The 22,179-nt window shown below is 34.2% G+C and overlaps 1 protein-coding gene across 1 annotated transcript; it reads right to left on the bottom strand.

The window, feature by feature from the left end:
* Positions 1–8,483: 8,483 nt before the first annotated feature.
* LOC133179241 (uncharacterized) lies at positions 8,484–9,551 on the bottom strand. The gene has a single exon (XM_061314030.1). The coding sequence runs from the start codon at positions 9,549–9,551 to the stop codon at positions 8,484–8,486; it is 1,068 nt and encodes a 355-aa protein (XP_061170014.1).
* Between the last annotated feature and the right edge of the window lie 12,628 nt (positions 9,552–22,179).

The raw sequence follows: 22,179 nt of genomic DNA, 5'->3' as shown, positions 1-22,179 counted from the left end.
AAGCGAAAAACTGCATAATTTGAGTATTTTACTTTCCCATAAATATTTTTTATAGACAATGTATTTGAACTGATTTTTGAATATGTTATCAAGACTGCAAATGTCTAGAGTAACGTCAAATATCTTGGTAAAATTCACTTCCGGTCGCGCGTTCAAATGTCCGCAAAATGAGAACTTGTCCGAGTGATATCTCAAAAACGGTAAGAGATTTAGACACCAAACTTATAGGAGTATTAGACCTTGAGGAGTAGACAAAAGCATTTGGATTAAGAGCGTCAGTCGTCACTTCCGGTCGTCACAGGAAGTGATCAAAGAAATCAAAAATTTAAACTTTTCTCTTTTGGAATAAGACTTGCATCATATAATTGTATCTTTTTCACAGTTACGATATGTGTTGGTTCTACCGGAAACAAAAAACGACAACTTCCGGTTATAAGAGAAAAACTACATAAAAGGGTATTTAATTTTCCCATACATATCGCCTATAGATAGAGTTCTTTAAATGATTTTTATATATGTTATTGAGATTGCAGATGTCTAGAGAGACGTGAAATATCTTAGTAAAATTCACTTCCGGTCGCGTGTTTTCTTGTCCTCAAAATGAAAACTTATTTCAGAAAGATCTCGAAAACGACTTGAGATTAAGACACTAAACTTATAGGAGTAATATACCTTGGTGAGTAGGCAAAACATATAGGGTTAAACGCGTAAGCTGTCACTTCCGGTCGTCACAGGAAGTGATCAAAGAAATCAAAGATTTCAACTTTTCTTTTTAAAATTAAAACTTTTATCACTTTATTGCTTCTCTTTCGCTGTTTTGAAATATGTTAGATTCTATCGGAAACAAAAACTTTAAACTTCCGGTCTTAAGAGATAAACTACTTTATTTCGTGGTTTAACTTTCTCATAAATATCACTTATATATAAGTATTTGAAATGTTTTTTTTTTTTACATATGTTGTAGATACTGCAAAAGTCAAGAGAAAATTCTGAGATTTTTATTCAGTTCACTTCTGCTCGTGTGTTTTCCTGTCCTCAAAATTAGAATTTGTTCTCACATTTGTTCGGCAACAATAATAGACTGAGGTCTAAAACTTTCAGGACTTATAGTCAGTCATCAGTTCATTTGCATCGTGTAAAGATTGTGTGTCGTCATTACTTCCGGTCGTGACAGGAAACGAAGCAAAAAAGTATTATTTTAAGTTATTTGGTTTCTACATAATTTTTAGGCTAATACCGACTTTGGAAAAGATATGTTCATGCAAACAGGAAGTAGTATAACGGAAGACCTTCTCATTACTAGTAATGAGTTTCTAGTATTCTTAATATTATTGTATAGACGAAATTTGGTAAAGGACTATGTCCGCTCCATTTCTCCAGAACAGCTTAAGATATGAAAGTTAACTTTGTCAGATATCATAGATAATGACTTGTAGATGTCACCATGAATATTCTTTCCGTCATCATTACTTCCGGTCGTCACAGAAATTGGATTAAAAAGTCGATTTTTTTCTATTTCTTCGTCTTTCTAACTTCTTTTTTCTGTAATATTCATAGGGTATGTAAAGGCCCCTCTTTGAAGATTTTACGTATTACCAGTTTCCTGATAGGATTAAGAAGGAATTAAATATCTTTAAATATCTTAGAATTTCCGAAAACGTAGGACCAACGTTTCTTAAACACTACAGAATATTGATTTTTCCCCCGTATATATAGTTTGCGAGGACTGCTCAGTGCTCATTTACGTAGGAACTGGTGTAGAGTTAAAACCTACTGGGTGATTGGGATAGGCCAGAAAAACCTTGCCGTTGCCATGGAAACGAGTTTATATTAAATAAAAACGGTTGTATATGATATGTGTGTGCATTTTATTCGCCCCTATTTTTGTCAACTGTAGAAGACATTGCCATCTTTACCCCCCCCCCCCTTTTTCTCTTTTTCGCTTTTATGTTTTGCATTCTTTATAAAATGACCTTGACTTTCATATCACAAGCAACTCTTCTTGACGTTTTTAAAATTATAAGCCTTAATTCTTTCTACAAAGTAATGCTAATTTACATGTTTATGTTCAAGACCCCCCCCCCCTTTCCTCGAAGCAACCAGGTAGAATACACAGATATAAAATTTACAACTTATAAGGAACTTCTTAAGAGTTTCATTAATAAAGTTCGGTTCCCCTGATGTGATTTGATATTTTACTACCATTCATTCTTCTTCTGTTTTGTCTTTAGAATTTATAATTATTTTATTTAGAATTAATTTATCTTTAGAAAGTAGTGATTGTCAGCTGCATTCATTAGCATTTCGCGTTTTCTTCTATATCTATTACTTGCATATTAATAATTTCATTAAATAATATTTAAAAGTATTAAAACTTCATTTCTATTAAATTTTATTCATTTGTAAATCCTTGGATCCGCTCCTGCAGGTGCGCGAAAGCCTCATCACTACTGTAAACAAATTATTCATCACGCCGAAAATGTTCATGATTCCGCTAAACTAAGAAAGCTTACACATAGTTTTTCATCTCATAAACAACCATCAGCCCTGTCCAATGCAGAAATGCTCGAATTGAAGGGGAAAATTCAGGAATTGTTTTGCGTCAACCATGTTTTGACGTGAACCTTACACCGCATTCTGTTATTAAGGTCTTCCGTTTCAGACGGAAGACCTTATAGTGATTCTACTGTTTTTTCTTTTTAAGGTCTTCCGTTTCAGACGGAAGACCTTATAGTGATTCTACTGTTTCTTCTTTTTATTATTTTTTTTTTTCCCCTTTTCTTTTCCGGGCGATTTCTCAGAGATGGCTGGACGGATTTTCTTGAAATTTTCAGGTATGATAGAGAATGAAAATACCCCGAGGCTTTTTTTTCATTTTTTCAAAATTCACTTCCTGTCGTCAGATACGTCCGATTTCCGTTTTTTCCAAAAATATTTTGTCCCAGTCATATCTCAGAAACGGTAAGAGATTAAGACACCAAACTTATATGGTTAATAGATCTTGAGGAGTAGGCAAATCCATTTGGGTTAAGAGCGTCAGCCGTCACTTCCGGTCGTCACAGGAAGTGATAATAGAAATCGAAAATTTCAACTTTTCTTTTTTGAATCTTTTTCTGCATCACATTATTGCATTTCATTTGTAGTTTCGAAATATGTTGGTCTCACCGGAAACAAAAACGTCAACTTCCGGCTATAAGCGAAAAACTGCATAATTTGAGTATTTTACTTTCCCATAAATATTTTTTATAGATAAAGTATTTGAATTGATTTTTGAATATGTTATCAAGACTGCAAATGTCTAGAGTAACGTCAAATATCTTTGTAAAATTCACTTCCGGTCGCGCGTTTGAATGTCCGCAAAATGAGAACTTGTCCGAGTGATATCTCAGAAACGGTTAGAGATTTAGACACCACACTTATAGGAGTATTAGACCTTGAGGAGTAGACAAAACCATTTGGGTTAAGAGCATCAGTCGTCACTTCCGGTCGTCACAGGAAGTGATCAAAGAAATCAAAAATTTAAACTTTTCTCTTTTTGAATAAGACTTGCATCATATAATTGTATCTTTTTCACAGTTACGATATGTGTTAGTCCCACCGGAAACAAAAAGGACAACTTCCGGTTATAAGAGAAAAACAACATAGTAGGGGTTTTGAATTTTCCCCCAACATATCGCTTATAGAGAGAGTTCTTTAAATGATTTTTATGTATGTTATTGAGACTGCAGATGTCTAGATTGACGTCAAACATCTTAGTAAAATTCACTTCCGGTTGCGTATTTTCCTGCCCTCAAATTGAGATTTTATTCACCTAATTGCTCAGCACAAGTAAACGACTGAAATCCAAAACTTTCAGGACTGATAGTCAGTCACCAGTTTTTCTACATCATGTGAAAATCGTACATTGCCGTCAGTTTCCGGCGTGACCGGAAGCGATGCAAACAAGGTGAATTTTCCAAGTTTTTTTTTCTTTTTACAGAAATGTTTGGCTAATGCAGATGTTAGATAGACTAAAACCATGCAAATTATTTTCACTGGAAGTGCCGGCCGAAAAATCGGAACATGAGTAATTTTTCATGAAAACTTTTAGGGATGATCAGTTGTGAATAATTTAGGTGTAGAATGAACATTTTATTTGTTTTGAGTAATTTCTTTGACCAAAAGGTCAGAATCAATAATTAATTTACTCCTCTTTCCCCCCTTCCCTTCCCAAAAAATCAAAAAAAAAAAAAAAAAAAAAAAAAAAAAAAAAAAAATCAGATTAATATCAGCCTAGAATATTTTTCTAGAACTCATACAACACCTCGGATCGACATAACATTTCGAGGTATTGCAGAAGATATCTGAAAGAAAGTTTCCTGAAAATTTGACGGTGAATCTCTGAAGTGTATAGAAATTATGAATGTTTACGGCAAACACTACATCTTTTTTCGTATCTGAAATTTAGATGCCGATGAACATAAAAATTAATTAAAGCTTTTCTCGGTTATTTCTTCAGTTGTTATGAATAGCAGTCGATTCTCTTGATATGATATGATATTTTAACACCAAGCATTCTTGCTTTCTCTAGTATGTGGAATTTATTTCAATTTTATTTAGAATTAATATTAATCGAATGAATGTCGAAAACAGCGATTTTTTCCTAGCAAATAAATTTTCACGCTCTCATTGACACATTTTTCTTTCTAAAATCCCTATCTGAAATTTTAATTTATGCTACTTACATTTAATTCAATCCACACAGAGATGCTTATTTTAATCTTACCTATTATTTTAGGATATTCAGTCACATCCGAACCCGATCCGAAATTTTTCTATATTTGTAAACAAAGTCTCGACACTGCAGTTCTAATGCATCATAGGCTCTGAATGATTAACTCAATGCATTCCAAATATAGACCATCTCAAATGATTTTTTAAACCGAAAATCTGCAATTGTATTATACACCAATCGTGTTTCTCAATCTATTCAATACTGATCACTACATTCCATAACAAACAAGAGAACACGTGCTTTTATTCCTATTTATTCTTAAACAATTAATTTACTACCTCTATCTTCATCAGAATACGTGGTCTAGTGGTTAGCGCGCCTGCCTTACAAACCAAAGGTTTTGAGTTCGATCCCTGCTGGAAGGACATTTTTTTTCATTTTCAGCTTTTTTTTCAAACCAGTTGACAAAAGAGTCAAGAAAACGGAAGACCTGTTATTGCCTAGGCAATAAGTATCTAGTTATTATTATTATTCTTTTTTTTTTAGACAAAATTTTGTGCACGCGATTTCTCGAAAACTATTCAATGAATTTCTTTGAAATTTTCAGGGATAAAAGGTCTTTATATGAATTTTATATAAAATTCCGTTTTTTGGTAAATTCGGTTCCAGTGCCAAGTTATGGGCAATTTCCTGATTTTAAAATGAAATTTTGTCCTCGAAGGATCTAAGAAACGGCTAAAGATATGAACTGGAGACTTGTTAGAGATGATAGACCATGACTTCTAGATGTTCGAAATTACTTTGGTTTTCGTCGTCAGTACTTCCGGTCGTCACCGGAAGTGTTCAAAGAAATCGAAAATTTCAACTTTTCTTTTTTTAATCAAATCTTGCATCACATTATTGCAACTCTTTCGCAGTTTCGAAATATGTTGGTCCCACCGGAAACAAAAACGACAACTTCCGGTTATAAGAGAAAAACTACATAATTTGAGTATTTTACTTTCCCATAAATATCTTTTATAGGTAAAGTATTTGAAATTATTTTTAGATATGTTATTCAGATTGCAAATGTCTAGAGTTACGTCCAATATCTTTGCAAAATTCACTTCCGGTCGCGTGTTTTTCTGTCCTCAAAATGAGAAAACATCTGAGCGAGATCTCAGAAACGGTAAGAGATTAAGACAACAAACTTATATGAGTAATAGTCCTTGAAGAGTAGGCAAAATCCTTTGGGTTAAACTGTCAGCCGTCACTTCCGGTCGTCACAGGAAGTGATCAAAGAAATCCAAAAATTCAACTTTTCTTGTTTAAATTAAAACTTGCATCACCTTATTGCATCTTTTTCGCTGTTTTGAAATATGTTAGACTCCTCCGGAAACAAAAACGTCAACTTCCGGTTTTAGGAGATAAAATACGTTATTTCGATATTTAACTTTCTCATAAATATCGCTTATAGAAAAGGAATTGAAATGTTTAAATACATGTTGTAGATATTGCAAATGTCTGGAGACACGTTGGAGATTTTTTTTTATAAGATTCACTTCCGGTCGCGTGTTTTCCTGTCCTCAAAATTAGAATTTCTTCTCACAATTGCTCGGCAACAATAAACGACTGAAGTCTGAAAATTTCAGGACTGATAGTCCGTCATCAGTTTATTTGCATCGTATGAAAATCGTGTGTCGCCGTTACTTCCGGTGGTGACAGGAAGTGATGCAAAAAAGTGAATGGTTAATGGTTAGCACGTTGGATTTTCACTCTGACGACGAGGGTTCAATCTCCAGAGTGTCTCAATTTCTTTTATCACTTTTTCAGCTTGAATTTTCGTTTTTATTTTCAGAATCGGACGGAAGACCTCTCATTGCTCGCAATGAGTTTCTAGTTATTATTATTATCATCATTGTTATAACTTCTTTTTTTTTGGGGGGGGGGGGGGGGGGGTTACACATGAGCGATTCTCTGAATCGCGCAATTGTCGGATGCTTAAAAAATAGTAACTTTCAGCTAACAGTAATTTCATATAATGACTATTGGTATTAGTTCATGATTATTTATATTTGTAATTCGTTTTGAAAACAACATATATTTCTGGGAATTTTTTTCTTTTTGATGCAGACTAGACTAGGCAGAATTGCTGCTTCTTATTTATTTTGTTTATTTGCTTGGTAAAAAAAAATATTAACGTCTATATTACATCAGATTCCAGCAAATTGGTTCGCATTTACAATTCTTTTTTTCTGTCTGACTCTGAGAAGGGGATCCCCCCCCCCCCCCCCGCACCCATCGTTTCAGAAACTGGTGACGACCCTGCGAGTTGATACACTTTCATCATTGTCTTTATGATTCATCATTTTTTTTTTACTCATTTTGTTATAGACCATCATAAAGTTTTTCTTGTCAACAATACCAATAGATTACATGGGACACACAAATTTCTACTAATTTTTTTTCATAAACACGTTCATATTACATAAACTGTTTTATTCTCTGAAAAAAGAAAATCTAGAATAAACCTTGATGCTACTTAGTATCAGGGAATTGAGAAAAGGTTGCATTTCATTTTCGGAATTTTTTAAAATATCGAACTTTTCATTTCCGACATTTTGTAGTTTTCATTTCCGACATTTTAAAATTTCATCTCCGATATTTATCACATCTTACCTTTCAGGCAGTGAAAATAGAACTGTAGACTCCCTCATATAAATTGTTAAAGAATAAATCAAGAATATATCATAATCATTGATACAAAAATAATCAGGAATACTTGGTTTATTAAAAAGCTTATTCGGTACGATGATTTTACGTGTTTACCCACAGGCACATGTAAGTGTTGTGAACTTTTGCTCATCCTTTTCAATTCAAGATACATGTATCAGAGACATAAATAACAGAATATTATAATGTCTCTGCATGTATTCAGTTTGAGATCGGATAGGTTAAGATGGAAATGATAAGACATGCAGAAACTAGTCGAGGGAATAAAGCAAAATCGTTGAGGGAATTCTGATTTTCGGTGCTTTCCCTGACATATAGTTCAGTGGACATTAAATCTGGGGAACAAGAATTGCATGCTCATTTAACTTATGCAAAACTTTTATCTAGACTTATGGTTGCATGTATATACAGTGTATCGTATTGTTTTTATTAAGAAAATGTGGCTTGAAATAAATGTAATATTTATATCCTGTTAAAATTCTATTTCCACCTACTTCGTTAGACAATTGATATTTCAATTCGCGTAACCTTAGATTAGGAGACTTTAAATATGGCAAATACCAGCTCAGACTTGTCCCTGACCTGCAGGAATCATTTTTTGTACGAGCTGTTTAATAATGTTTTAAGATGCTTGCGGTACAATTTGTTCCTAGTTCGAGAAAGTGTTTGGTCACAGGGTCTTGAGACAATCTTAGCAAAATCGGGTATATAGTACTATGTACCCGATTTTGCTAAGATTGTCTCGATGTGACCGTGTAATATAGATGAACACAGTTGTATAAGGGTTCGATTCTTTATTGGAACCCGTTTCACAGGAATAAAGTATAAACAATCAATCAATCAATCAATCAATCAATAATTTTGCTCTCAAAACCCTTACAGGAACCAGTGATCAGGATACTGTGTAAGTACTGTATCTTCTCCTTTGTGTTCCAAGGATCCTTAGTACTTTTACCTCTTTGGACAGATTGTACATATTCACCACTCCTCATCCAGGATGGCTGTGTTTTCTGTCGAGTACTTCTCCTGACTTGCTGTTCTTCTTCATCCTCCTCCACTAGTGTTTCTTCAGATTCTCAGCAGCATCTGATACTTGACTATTGTCACCCTGTGACATCTCTCTTAACTGGTCAGTCATAGGTTGCTGATGTTCAGTTTCTTCGTCTGAATCTTCAGCATGTTGAGCTTCCCCAACTTCTATACCTAACTGACTTTCTTCCTCGTCATTAACATCATGTGGGATGTCTTGACTAAATCTTGGTACCGGTACCTCATTATCTGACTCTTCCTTAAATTTACTATCACTAGTGGTCTCTTGTACTCGTTCTGGTCGATGATTCCTCTTACTATTGTTTGTTGATTCAGCAGCAGTTATATCTGGCTTTGTCCTTCTGGATTCTCTAAAGCTATCCAGATGACCTATGGGAAGTAGAAGGTTCCTGTGTAAAGTTCTCTTCCTTCCCTCACCACTCTCCTTCCTGACAACATACACTGGTATTGTGGGATTTAGTTGTCTCAGTACTATGTAAATCTCCTCCTCCCATCTGTCCGCTATTTTATGTTTGCCATCAAAACTGATCATCTTCACTAAAACCCTATCTCCTTCTTTGACGTTGTTTCCTCTTGTCACTTCTTTTTGTTTAGAACGAACTGCTGTTGCTGATGACGTTGCAATTTCATAAGCTTTCTTCATTTTGTGGCGAAGGTCTTCTATGTATTTGGACAATGTTTTCTGTTGCGTGTTGTTAATACTAAAAGCCAAGTCCACTGGAAGCCGTGGTTCCCGTCCAAACATGAGGTAGTAAGGTGACTGATTGGTACTCTCATGGCGTGTGCAATTGTATGCATGGACTAACGGTGCAACATGTGGCTTCCAGTTAGATTTCTGGTGTGGCTCCAATGTTCCTAGCATGTCCAACAATGTCCTATTAAAGCGTTCTGTCATCCCGTTTCCCATTGCATGATATGGAGTTGTTCTAGATTTCTTAATGCCGGTGATGTTACACAGTTCCTTTATGATTTTGCTTTCAAAGTTTGCTCCTTGGTCACTGTGGATTCTTGATGGTATGCCATAGTAAGCTATAAAGTTATTAAATAGGGCTTCAGCTGTTGTTCTTGCTGTCATATTGCGAGTTGGTATGGCTTGCACGAATCTGGTGAAGTGGTCAGTGACCACTAAAATATGCTGGAAACCTCCTTTTTGAATGTTCTAATGTTAAGAGGTCCATACAGACTAGTTCTAGAGGATATGTTGGTTTTATCCCTGTCAGAGGTGCACATTGGTTTGTTGGTGTCTTCCTGGATACACATCTTTGGCAATTCTTGATCCAGTTCTCGGTATCTTTAAATATTCCGTTCCAATAAAACTGTCTCTAATCAAAGATAGTGTCCTTTCCCTTCCTGGATGGCCAAATTTGTTGTATAGGCAGTCTAAAACACTGTTAATATAGAACCTTGGTAAAACTAGCAGATTCCTTTCTTCTCCTGAGACTTTGGTTTTTCTGTATAATACTCCATCTTCTATAAATAAGTTCTTGAAATTTTTCCTCAATACATATGATTCCTCGTTTGGTGTTATTTGGTGTTGTTTTGGTTTCCTTCCACTTTTCACAAAGTATTTCCATTTCTTCAGTAACTCATCTGCATTCTGTCTTCGTTTCCAGTCAATTTTGGTGCTGTCTGATATTTCTGATTCACTGGCGGTCTGTTGAAAAAGACTGGTATCTATAGCTATACTTTCCACTAATCCTTGTGTGTATGTTGAATTTTAGATGGCTTTGATTGAATCCTGATCTATCTGTACATCCTCTGGAACTATGCTTAATCCGTCCGCATCCTTGTTATTCCTATCAGGTCTGTAAATGATGTTTAAATTATAGTTTTTCAACTCTGCTAACCATCTATGTCCGGTGGCATCCAACATTGCGGTACGTAAGAGGATTGTTATCCGTATACACTGTAAATGAATTTCCGTAGAGATAGTCCTTGAATTTCTCAGTTACTGCCCACTTAAGGGCCAGAAATTCCATCTTGTGGGCAGGGTAATTGCTCTCTGATCTGGTTAATCCTCTGTTTGCATAACTGATGACTCTCTTTTTCCCTTCTTGTGTCTGATATAGAATAGCTCCAAGTCCTTGAATAATGGCATCTGTGTGTAATTCGAATGGGATGGAATAATCTGGAAATCCTGGTATTGGTGGTTCTGCCAGAGCTGTTTTTGGGTATTGGCATAAGGATGGTCAATGGTATTGCTATTCTGCTGAAGTTTTGGATAAAACGCCTATAATAACCAATAAATATCAGGAATCTTCCTACTTCTTCTGGTGATTTAGGTGTGGGCCAATTCCTAACTCTCTCCGTTTTCTCAGGATCTGTTTCTATTCCATTCTTGGAGACTTTATGCCCAACATATTTTACTCGTTCCATCAGAAAGTTGCACTTCTTTGGGGATAACTTCAGTCCGGCTGCTCTTAATCTGTCAAATACTAGTTGTTATATTTTCATATGTTCCTTGTAAGTTTTTGAGAAAATTATAATGTCGTCCAGGGAGATGAAATATATCTTAAGGTGTAGGTCGCCAAGACATTCTTCCATTAGTCTCTGATATGTCGCAGGACTATTCGACAATCCGAAGGGCATCCTATTATACTCGTAGAACCGAAGAGCTCTCACAGTAAATGCGGTGCGCTCCTTGTGTTCCTCTTTGATGTCCACCTGATGATAGCCTGACTTTGCGTCTAAGACTGTAAAATATCCATTCTCACTCAAATTCTCCAAGATTTCCTCTATGATAGGTAGTGCGTACACGTCCTTCTTTGTCCTGTTGTTGAGTTGCCTATAATCGACACACATCTGAAGCTCATTGTTTTTCTTCCTGCATAGAACGACATTGCTTGAGAATGGTGACTTGGACTTCCTTATAATTTCAGCATCTAATAGTTGTTGTAAGTGATCCTTAACTTCTTGGTACAAAGATGGAGGAAAACGTCTTGGTCTTTGTTTAAAAGGTGTTTCATCCAGTAAGTCAATATACCGTCTTTTTCCAAACGGGGGGAGTATGTGGCAGAGTGGTTTTGATTAAATAAATAATTAATAAAGAATATTTATTTATCATCTCCAATGTGTTTTATAGTTATCATTCATCATTATAATCATTGCACTTTTGCATATATGTATTTCACTTTGCATATTACTAATCCTGGCTGGCTGACCTTGTCGACCTTTGACATTACGTTGTAAGTAGTTTTATTGGCCAAGGGTTTGGGCGGTAAGTTTTCTATTGTTCGGTATTGTGTGCGGGGGTACTCACTTCTCTCGCACGGACAGTCAACGTTACGGCTGTGAGACGATTTTGTTTCGACTGGTTACCAAACTTACCATATTGCAACATTTGTGTTTTGCTACAAGACATCCATTAATATTATACAGACCACATTCAGTAAGTTTTATCTACTTTTATCTTTCTATCTTTACGTAATACAATTTCTTTGGTTGAAAGAGAGAACGAGTGAAGTTTTGAAATAAAGTTCATTGTCTCTTGTAAAGTATTATTATCAGTAATCATAATGATTGTAAGCAATGCTAGATATAGATGTTGTAATTTGAAAGTACAGTTTTATTATTTTTATGTTCAGCTATATTGTCTTGAGATTACCGCTGAACCTGTGATTGTTGTTTTATATAGGATCAGTATACATGTAAATACTAAGTATGTGAACCATCATCTTGTCAGCCTTATTCCATAAATTTGTACGCTATAGAAATTATTACTTTTTTTACGTTTTTAATATACTTTGAAAAATTATTCAAACTTACGGAAATTTCTATCTGAACACGATTTTGGTAATTCTGTAATTTGTAAGAGTTATTTCCCTTTTTACGCGTTCATGAATTTGGAACATTTACAATCAGTTAAATCTATTTTTAGTAAAATCCGTGTGGATATATGAGGACTGCCTATAACTGAATATGTTGTTTGATGCCTTATACTTAATGTATTTTATTTTTTATAGGGCTGATTGATTGATTGATAGATTCATTCATTCATTCATTGAGTGTTTATACTTTATTCCTGTGGAACGGGATCCAATAAAGAATCGAACCTTTATACAACCGTATTCATCTATATTACACGGTCACATTAAGACCCTGTGTGTTTGGCTATCCATCTCAGTTGCTTGAACTTCTGCAACAGGGTTACAGTATCCGGTCTGACAGATCTTCAAGAAGTCATTCATAGTTGTTTCGCGTTAGCAAATTAACATAACATAAAACAATGTTTTCTCGTTTATACCACGTTTTCAATATGAATTAAGTTTTTAAATGGTTCTATAAATATGTATCCAACAATAATGGCGACAGATTTATCAATATTAGATAATTTATACCTATGCATGACGACTTACCCTAAAGGGTAAGGGAAAAAGAAAGTAAGCCTAGAGTATCGGAAAATACAGATGGTTTTCCCGGAAAACTATTAATCATTTGCTTAAGATTTTGAGAAAGACGGGGAATAGAAAAGGTTTTATCAGAAAATGTCCGGGGAAAGGTTTGTAATATTTTAATCTCATGTGTGATAAAAGTAAGAATGTTTAAACCATGCTAACACTGAGCAGATCAGATAAAAGTCACTAGAAACTTCAAAATAGCACTAAATGCAAAATTTACTTCATGACTTAATGGTTTTCCCAGAAAACTCCTATTAATCATTTGCTTAAGCTTTTGAGAAAGACGGGGAATAGAATATATTTTTATCAGAAAATGTCAGAGGGAAGGTTTGTAATATTTTAATCCCATGTGTGATAAAAAGTAAGAATGTTTAAACAATGCTAACACTGAACAGATCAGATAAAAGTCACTAGAAACTTCAAAATAGCACTAAATGCAAAATTTACTTCATGACTTAATGGTTTTCACAGAAAACTCCTATTAATCATTTGCTTAAGCTTTTGAGAAAGACGGGGAATAGAATATATTTTTATCAGAAAATGTCAGGGGGAAGGTTTGTAATATTTTAATCCCATGTGTGATAAAAAGTAAGAATGTTTAAACCATGCTAACACTGAACAGATCATTAAAAGTCACTGGAAAGTTCTCCAAAGTAGCACTAAATGCAAAATTTACTTAATGATTACTATAAGGTACATCAAATGTTACTGATATTTGAAAGGTTGATCTAAGTCATTTTTATTTAACAGTTTAATAACCATTGAGAAGTACATTTTACTTAGTAAACATGTAATATAAATGGTCACCTCTGACAGACCACTGAATTCATGGTCATAGAAAGGTCACTTAAAGGTTATATTGAATACAGTAAGTCTACTGAAATAAGTCTCATAAAGTTCATACATTGAATGATCTATAAGGTTTTTATCATAGAATGGGTAAAAACTCTTACTAATTCTTCCTTTTACTGTCAGTATGAGTGTGATATTTTTTTGGAATTAGAGACACAAATAAGCCATTTTTTGTCAAAGGGTAAAGTTATTATTTTGGGAGATATGAATGCCAGAACCTCCACTAAAGATGATTATATTACGGATGATGTACTCCAAAATGATATACTCAGGAATGTAGCCAAAATATTGACCTATGAAGTGGACTCATCATTACCTATACGTGTAAACCCAGATAAAGTAATTAATGACTTTGGAACAAAATTACTTTCTTGGTGCAAATCAAGTGGATTACGAATACTTAATGGACGTCATAAGTTTGCAATGGACAGAGGTTTTACTTTTATGGGAACAAGAGGCATGAGGGCCGTTGACTATTGTATTTCAACCCCTGACGTGTTTGAGGTAATTGATAAATTTATTGAGTCAAATTTCACAACTTTCTCTGATCATGCCCCATTACACCTCCAATTTAAATTAATTTCTAGTAAAACGGAAAAGCAGCAAAAATCTTATACTAATTGTAAGGGCCGGTACACACGGTAAGGCTTGCCTTATAAGTCATGGAACTTAAGTTCTAGCCTTACTGTGTGTACACCCTTAATACACGTTTTTTCAAGCCTTGCAAGTCTGACTTACGAATAGAGCACTGCTCTATTTCTTAATACATGACTTAGCTGACATGTTCCTCTCAACCAATGAAATCCACTCACCCAAAGAAGATGGGCGTGTTTGGCGTGTGATCTGCAGGAATAAGGCGTACGAAACATATATAGTTAAATTGCCTACAATTTGGTCGGCTGACCACAGCTGGACATACTTTAGAAAGTTACGCACATGGGAAAATGTTACATTTAGTTTGAAATACTTTGTCAAATTTAATATATCAGTCCGCTTATCTTAATAATTACTACGTGTAAAACTCAGTAACGCTTCACATAAATAATAAACACTTATAGGGTACAGTTAAATGCAATTACATGTATATATTAAAGTATCAGTAGGTTGGAAGAATTACTTTCGCTTTTGGTGTAACAGAACCAGAATTTGAAAATAAACTAGTAGACTAATTGTTCTCGAACAATTCATGTAGATTGAAGGGAACATAAGTATATTCGAATAAGATAATGAAAATATCCGCAAGTGCTTTTGTTCAACCTCCTCTTTTTTCAGAAGTGTGAATGCACTGGTCTGTAAAATTATTTCAAAGTCCTAGCTAGTAATCTATACTTCTATTTTAATGATATGCACTGTTTACGGCTCAAAAAAACATGGGATTTATGGAAATGTTGTTTATACTCTTGTAAATCTTGCCTTAGCGTATGGAGCCAGAGCCGTACGTCCTGCAAAACGTAAGGTTTTAGACTTATAATGCAAGCCTTACCGTGTGTACCGGCCCTAACAACGACAGTACACATAATTTAAGGCAGGCAAGAAAATTTAAATGGAACCCCGATTACGTAAATGAATCAAAAACTGAACTATTAAAGGCATTGGAAACACTACATTCTTTACTGGAAGTCCCGGAGGATGAATCTCAAAACACGATTGACACATCTGTAGATCTCTTTACAACACAGATAACACAGGCCATGGAACCATTGAAATACAAAGAAATTCGTTACTCATCTGGAACGACGCACGAGGACAAACCATGGTTTACAGCAGAATTGAAAAGAAAACTCGGTGTAAACAAATGTGACCTCTACCTGTTCAATCAAAATAGACACAGATCGCGCACCAGAATTTAATGCAGTCAAAAAAGAACGCAAGGCACTGGAGACAAGGCTAAAAAGACAGTTTAAACGTCAGGAGGGAAACGTACTCGATAAATCCAAAAGTGTTCTTTTGAAAACTTAAGAAAAAAAATATTGAGGAAGTGAATATACACCCCGATACCCTATTTAATCATTTTAAAGGCAGAAATTTTTTTACCGGATGATAAATTCCAGGTGATGGAGGGGCTAATTTTGTACAGGTGTGAATGCCTTGAGGGCTAGCAGTCTACCTGTGGTCGTTTGTATCCTAATTCCTATACACGGCCAGGAACACGTTAAGTTCCTAGACAGTACCGTTGTCAGAAACCTTTAAAGTTAAGCACTAAAACTGGTTCGTTGTCATGAACATACAGGTGAGGTTATGATAAAATCCGTCCGGTGTCATGACTTGAGAAGACAGGCTGTGAGAAATTTTTCATTTTTCAAGTTAAAAAAATCTATAACAATGTCTGAAATTGCAATGGGAAACAGGGCTGACACCCTATTTGGTGTTGTATGAATTTCAGCCGTTAAAAAGAAGTAATAAAAGACGAGTTTGCGTTGGCGATATTAAACCCTGTTGAAATCACTTGTGGATTTGATTCATTTTCCTGCTGAAATGTTATATTTTTCGTAAATAGACTATAATACACACACCAATTGGTACAGACAGTATCAAGACATGTTGTAAGCCTTTACAGAAAAATTGAGAACAAATTAAAACTGAAAATTTTAATTTATTTCAATTTTTGTCCGTTGTCATGACAAGATAAGAAAATTCAATCCGTTGTCATCGGTCCGTTGTCGCTACTGTACTGTATACACTACGAAGGACGATCTTATGTTGTTTTAGGTATTGTTAAGCATGCCATCAAAAAAAGGATGTGACGGTACATTGTGTCGTTTTGTACATATTTTCGTCGGCGACAAAATGTACCTACCCTGACTGCACATATCGTCGTCCATCGGTACTGTGAACATTTGCACATTTTGTCGCCGATATATTGTGTTGAATATTTACTAAGGTCGTGAAGAGATTGAGAGAGAGAGAGAGATTGACACATACACAAAGAGAGAGAGAGAAAGACAGACAGACATAAGGATAGAGAAAGTGTTTGGCTGATAAATAAGTAAACAAGTTGTTATTATTTAGCATTGCTTGCAATATTGTAAGGAGAAATGGTGTTGCTCAGAAAATTGTGTCCAGCATTGGTTTACATGACTATGATATGTCAAAATACCGTAATTCTTGAGATATCTGAAAAATCGGTCTATTCTTTTTTTCTCGTTATATATATACATGGAAATGAGATTGAAAGTTATTTGTTCAGTAGAAAAGTTATCTGGAATTCATTTTTTTTGCTTAATTCTCATACGAGTGCCGATATAATTGGTGTAGGGGTTGACATTTTTAGCTCACTTGAGCTGATAGCTCTAGTGACCTCTAGTGAGCTTTTCTGATCACATTTTTTTGTGTCGTCCGTCTGTATGTCGGTAAACTTTTCACATTTTTCAGCTTCTACTCAGGAACTACTGGCCTATTTCAATTTCAACCAAACTTGCCAGAAAGCATACGTGGATAAAGGGAGTCAAGTTTGTTCAAATTAATGGTCATACCCTCTTTCAAGGAAGTATAGTTAAGAATTAGTGAAATTTTAGTGACATCTTTAAATAATCTTCTCAAGAGCCATTGTGTCAGGAAAGTTGAAACTTATGTGAAAGCTTTATCATAAAGTATAGATTCATTTTTATTCATATCATGTCTGGGGAAGGGTGGGGCTACAAAAGGTGATCAAAGCTTTTATAGAATATTTAAGAACAATTCTTTCAAAATTTTCTTCTCAAGAACTTCTGGATCAGAAAAGATGATACTTGTGTGAAAGTACATAGTGTACTTTTAATTTTGTAGATTCTGGCACGAAAAAGATCCCACACTTCTCAATTGCCCTGAGTTCCGAGAATAGGTCTAAATTTTTGGCCCTCCAAGTGGTGATGTCTCCTTATGAGTGAAAATATTTTGGATCAAATCTTGAGAACAGCGGTAGGCCCGTGATTAGCGATGTTTATATGGAAGCATCCTCAGGTAGTGTTGATTCAAGTTCCTTCAAATGATGACCCCGGGCCTTGGTTGGGGCCACAAAGGGCGATCAAAGTTCTACACAGGAATATATAGTAAAATTCTTTTAACTTTTTCTTCTCAACAACAGCAAAGCAATAATTAGTCATATCTATATGGAAACATTGCCATACATTGTCATGCGACATGTACTGATGGACGACAATATGCTCAGTGAGTGTATGTACATGTACACATTGTCGCCGGCGACAATATTAACAGGACGACAAAATGTGCCGTCACAATCACGCTGCATGAATAGCATACAAGATACGTCAATGTGATTTACACACCAATTACATTCACAAATCCACCAAAAGCAAGAGGTCCATGGGCCACATTGCTCATCTGAGCACTTTGGTTCGGAAATAGCAGAAATCAGTTCGGTATTCAAAAGTTTAAATATCAAATTGGGGGGGGGGGGGGTATGATTAGAACAAACTTAAATCTACACCACCTAAAGATGCCTTTGAACTAATATGACTAATAATGGCTTTGTATTCTTACGAAGAAATTTCTTATTGATATATCCTTAAGTTTATAATCCTTTGTTTAACTATGATCCCCTCTTTGGCCCCTCTGTACCCTTGTTGGGTCATGATTTGAACAAATTTGAATCTACATTACCCGAGGATGCTTTTATTTTATTATGAACAATCACGTTTTAACTGTTCTTGAAAATAAGATTTTTTAAAAATTCCTTCTATGTATTCCTATGTTAAACTTTGATCGCCCACTGTGGCCCCACCCTACCCCCGGGGGTCATGATTTGAATAAACTTGAATCTACACTACCCGAGGATGCTTTCATATAAATATTACCAATCATGGTTTTGCTGTTCTTGAGAAGAAGAATTTTTAAAGATTTTCCCTATGTTATCCTATTTAAAATTTTGATAGCCCACTGATGCCCCACCCTACCCCCGGGGGTCATGATTTTGACAAACTTAAATCTACACTACATGAGGATGATTCCACATAAGTTTCATATTATCGGCCGTTGTCTTGCTCGTCGACTGACCAATTTTATGCATGACAGTCGGGTTAAGTTTTTTTTTTTTTTTTTTTTTTTTTTTTTTTTGCATCCTTGGCCGATTCAATTGAAGCACTCATTGAATCTTACCACCAACCTTCGACCATCGGCATACAGTTTTTAAAGTCGTTCGTCAGTCGGTCGACATTTAGGAATTGGGTTTTCGTACAACTGTCGGCCAAAGATGAAAATCAAACTGCGGCCTAGCGAACGATGATCGGTCGACGGTTGCATGGCCAACTTATAAATAATTTAACTTTTAAAGGTATCGGTTTTCCTAGGAATTAATATGACTACTCAGCGTTGCCCGATACAAGTGTCGGCCAATCATGTTTTTTCAGCCGACGATACGAAAATAATTTGGTCGCCCGACCATTGGCTTAAATGTGACCTAAGCATAACATTTTAATTTTGTTATACTGTTGATATATAAGGAATTGTACATGTTTGTATACTAGGATGCAGGTTCCTAAGAGAAAATGAATTGAAAAATAAAAACATCGCAGAATAGTTAGCACGTTCGTGTGAGCTGCTTTAAGACGACCTCGAGATTCAAAATTATCTGTAATATGCTTTGTATTCTTTTAAATTAAGCATATATTTGATCATTTCTGTTGCATTTTATTGATTTACTTACATGTTAAGAAAAATGACACCGGACCAGATAAACTTAACATGTACTGACAACGGACCTTTCGCTTATAAATTGCAATTTCTTAAAACATGTTAGCTACAAAAGGCTGTCAGTTGCCCAAAACATTTAAAATGAAGTTTCTCTTCATATTTTAAAATAAAAGAACCATTTCGACGAATTAATTATAAGAAATATATAATTTTCCAGCTCACGATCATGGCTTCACACATGGGCATGTGATCGCCAACCAAAACTTTTCCAAATGTATTGTGGATACCAAATACATAAATCTTTGTATGGAATACTGAATGTTGTATCTGTTTCCTAAAATTCAAAATTATTCTTAGAATTTGTCCAAAACGTTAAATTTTAGGCATTACGTATAAATTCTTGTATCTTTTGCATGACACCGGACGGATTTTATCATAACCTCACCTGTATGTTCATGACAACGAACCAGTTTTAGTGCTTAACTTTAAAGGTTTCTAACAACGGTACTGTCTAGGAACTTAACGTGTTCCTGGCCGTGCTATACACAGGAAGTGATTTAATACACAGTACCAAAGAAGTCAAACTTTACCTGTGTTGGGATTTTGAGATGATTTCAAATTAGAAATAAAACGTTGTAAATAAAGTTTAATCTCAATGATTTTTAGTAATTTGTAATTGTATGTGTGTCAAAGCATCCCCACCCATTAAAAAAATTATTAATCAAAGTATTTGTTGAGCTTTGAAAAAAAGTTATACCAAATTTTGATATATATTATTATTATCATAAAGAATATCATAATTATGATTATTTCAAATGCTAAAGGTGTGTATATATATGTTATCAAGTGAGAGGAAAATTTTAGATGCAATAAGCAGATTAAAGAAAGAAAATCACATGGAACAGATTTATTAATTAATAAATATTTTATAGAATTTAAAGGACATCTTTTGCCATATGTCTGTAAATTGTTTAACAAGATATTATTGTCTGTTTTTTTTTTTTCAACGAATGTGGTCTGAGAGAGTATAGTTCCTATATTTAAAAAGGGAGATATGTCAGATCCAAATAATTATAGAGGCATTAGTCTAATTAGCTGTTTTTGTAAATTATTCACGTCAATTCTAAGTCAACGTCTACTCCAATGGTCAAATGATAATAATATTATTTCAGATGCTCAGTTTGGGTTTCAACCCAATAGGGGAACTACATGTACAGAGGCTATATTTTGTCTTTCATCTATTATAATATAATAGATATCACGCTACGTAAGAAAAAACGTTTATAATGTTGTTTTATTGGTTATAAAAAAGCATTTGACTCAGTAGATAGAATGAAATTATGGGGAAAACTAAGTGTTATTGGTATAAGAGGTAAATTGCTTAACATTATTCATAATATGTATCAAGCGTACGGTCTACAGACACTTTATCAGAATTCTTTAAATGTAAAATAGGTCTTTTACAAGGGGGAAGTATTGTCCCCGATATTATTCTCCCTGTATGTGAATGATTTTGAAATGGAATTTTTAACAAAGGGTAATTTTACATTACAAATATTAGAATTAAATATTTTTGTTCTTGGGAATGCTTTTAAATTATAATGGAAAATTTAATATCACACAGAAGAAATTGTCTACACAAGGTAGAAAAGCTATATGTTCTCTCTGAAAGCTAAAACTAGTGAAATGTATTTGAATACAGAAACAATGTTGTCTCTGTTTGATACTTACGTTGCTATTGTTTTGAATTATGGATGTGAAATTTGGGGGTTTCATAAAGCAAAAGATGTAGAAAATGTGCATTTGCAATATTTAAAATATGTGTTAGGTGTAAGCAAAAATACAAACTCTGTAATGATTTATTATGAAACAGGGAGATACCTATTGAAGGTAGTAAGGTTACTTAGAATTATCAAATTCTGGTTCAAGGTGTTAAAAAGTGAAAACTGTATTCTTTTAGCTTGTTATAATATGTTACTTGAGGAATGTGAAAAAAAAAACTATATATATATATATATATATATATATATATATATATATATATATATATATATATATATATATATATATATATATATATATATATATATATATATATATAGCTGAGTAACAAATATAAAAGAAAAATTTTTGAAATTGGGCTAGGCGATCTTTGGTATAGTCGGGAAAGCATTCAATTGAAAACACATTTTCCTATCATTAAATAGAGAATTGTAGATATTTTTATTCAAACAAGTTTCGAGCAAATAATAGTCTTTACATAATTGGTAGACCTTTGAAGGTCATTTGCTTGACGTACTGCTGTTTGGAAATCTCTGATAATGAATCATAATGTATCGAACTTATATTCAGTGGCATTGCTGGCTGATTTCGAGGTGTGTTCCCCGAACGTCTACTGGACTAAACCAACATCTAATTATCACACTCAATTTAGGGGCCCTCTAAGGGGTACAGGTAGTATCTACAATCATTTATGAACTAGCTTTACCTGTATTTATTGAAGGAGGAATTCTACAGCAACAATAATTTTTGGATCTTTAAGGCATCTCTTCTGAAACATGGTTTCAGCATGGAAAGATTGATAAAAGATAATGTTTTTTATGATTTTTTTTCCAGGGGAAATGTAAAAATCTTGAAGATTTTATCCATTAATTTAAAAATAATGTGTATTATTTTCATAAATAATTTTTTAGCAAAAATTAAAAAAAAAAGCGTATCAGATTTTTTCTTGACATTTTTATTAAATATTTATATTATCCATTCATTTATTTAGGGCGAACTTTAAACTCTAACGGATCTAATTTGCAATTAAAACAATTAAAATTC

The sequence above is a fragment of the Saccostrea echinata genome, unplaced genomic scaffold (assembly GCF_033153115.1).
Source record: "Saccostrea echinata isolate AGI-Se365-2 ecotype Australia unplaced genomic scaffold, CSIRO_AGI_Sech_v1 ptg000004l, whole genome shotgun sequence".
NCBI lineage: Eukaryota > Metazoa > Mollusca > Bivalvia > Ostreida > Ostreidae > Saccostrea > Saccostrea echinata.
This window is presented reverse-complemented; position numbering and strand designations above follow the sequence as displayed.

Excerpts from the sequence above, each read along its gene's own strand:
- LOC133179241 (XM_061314030.1), bottom strand. The coding sequence starts at position 9,551 with ATGACAGCAAGAACAACAGCTGAAGCCCTATTTAATAACTTTATAGCT.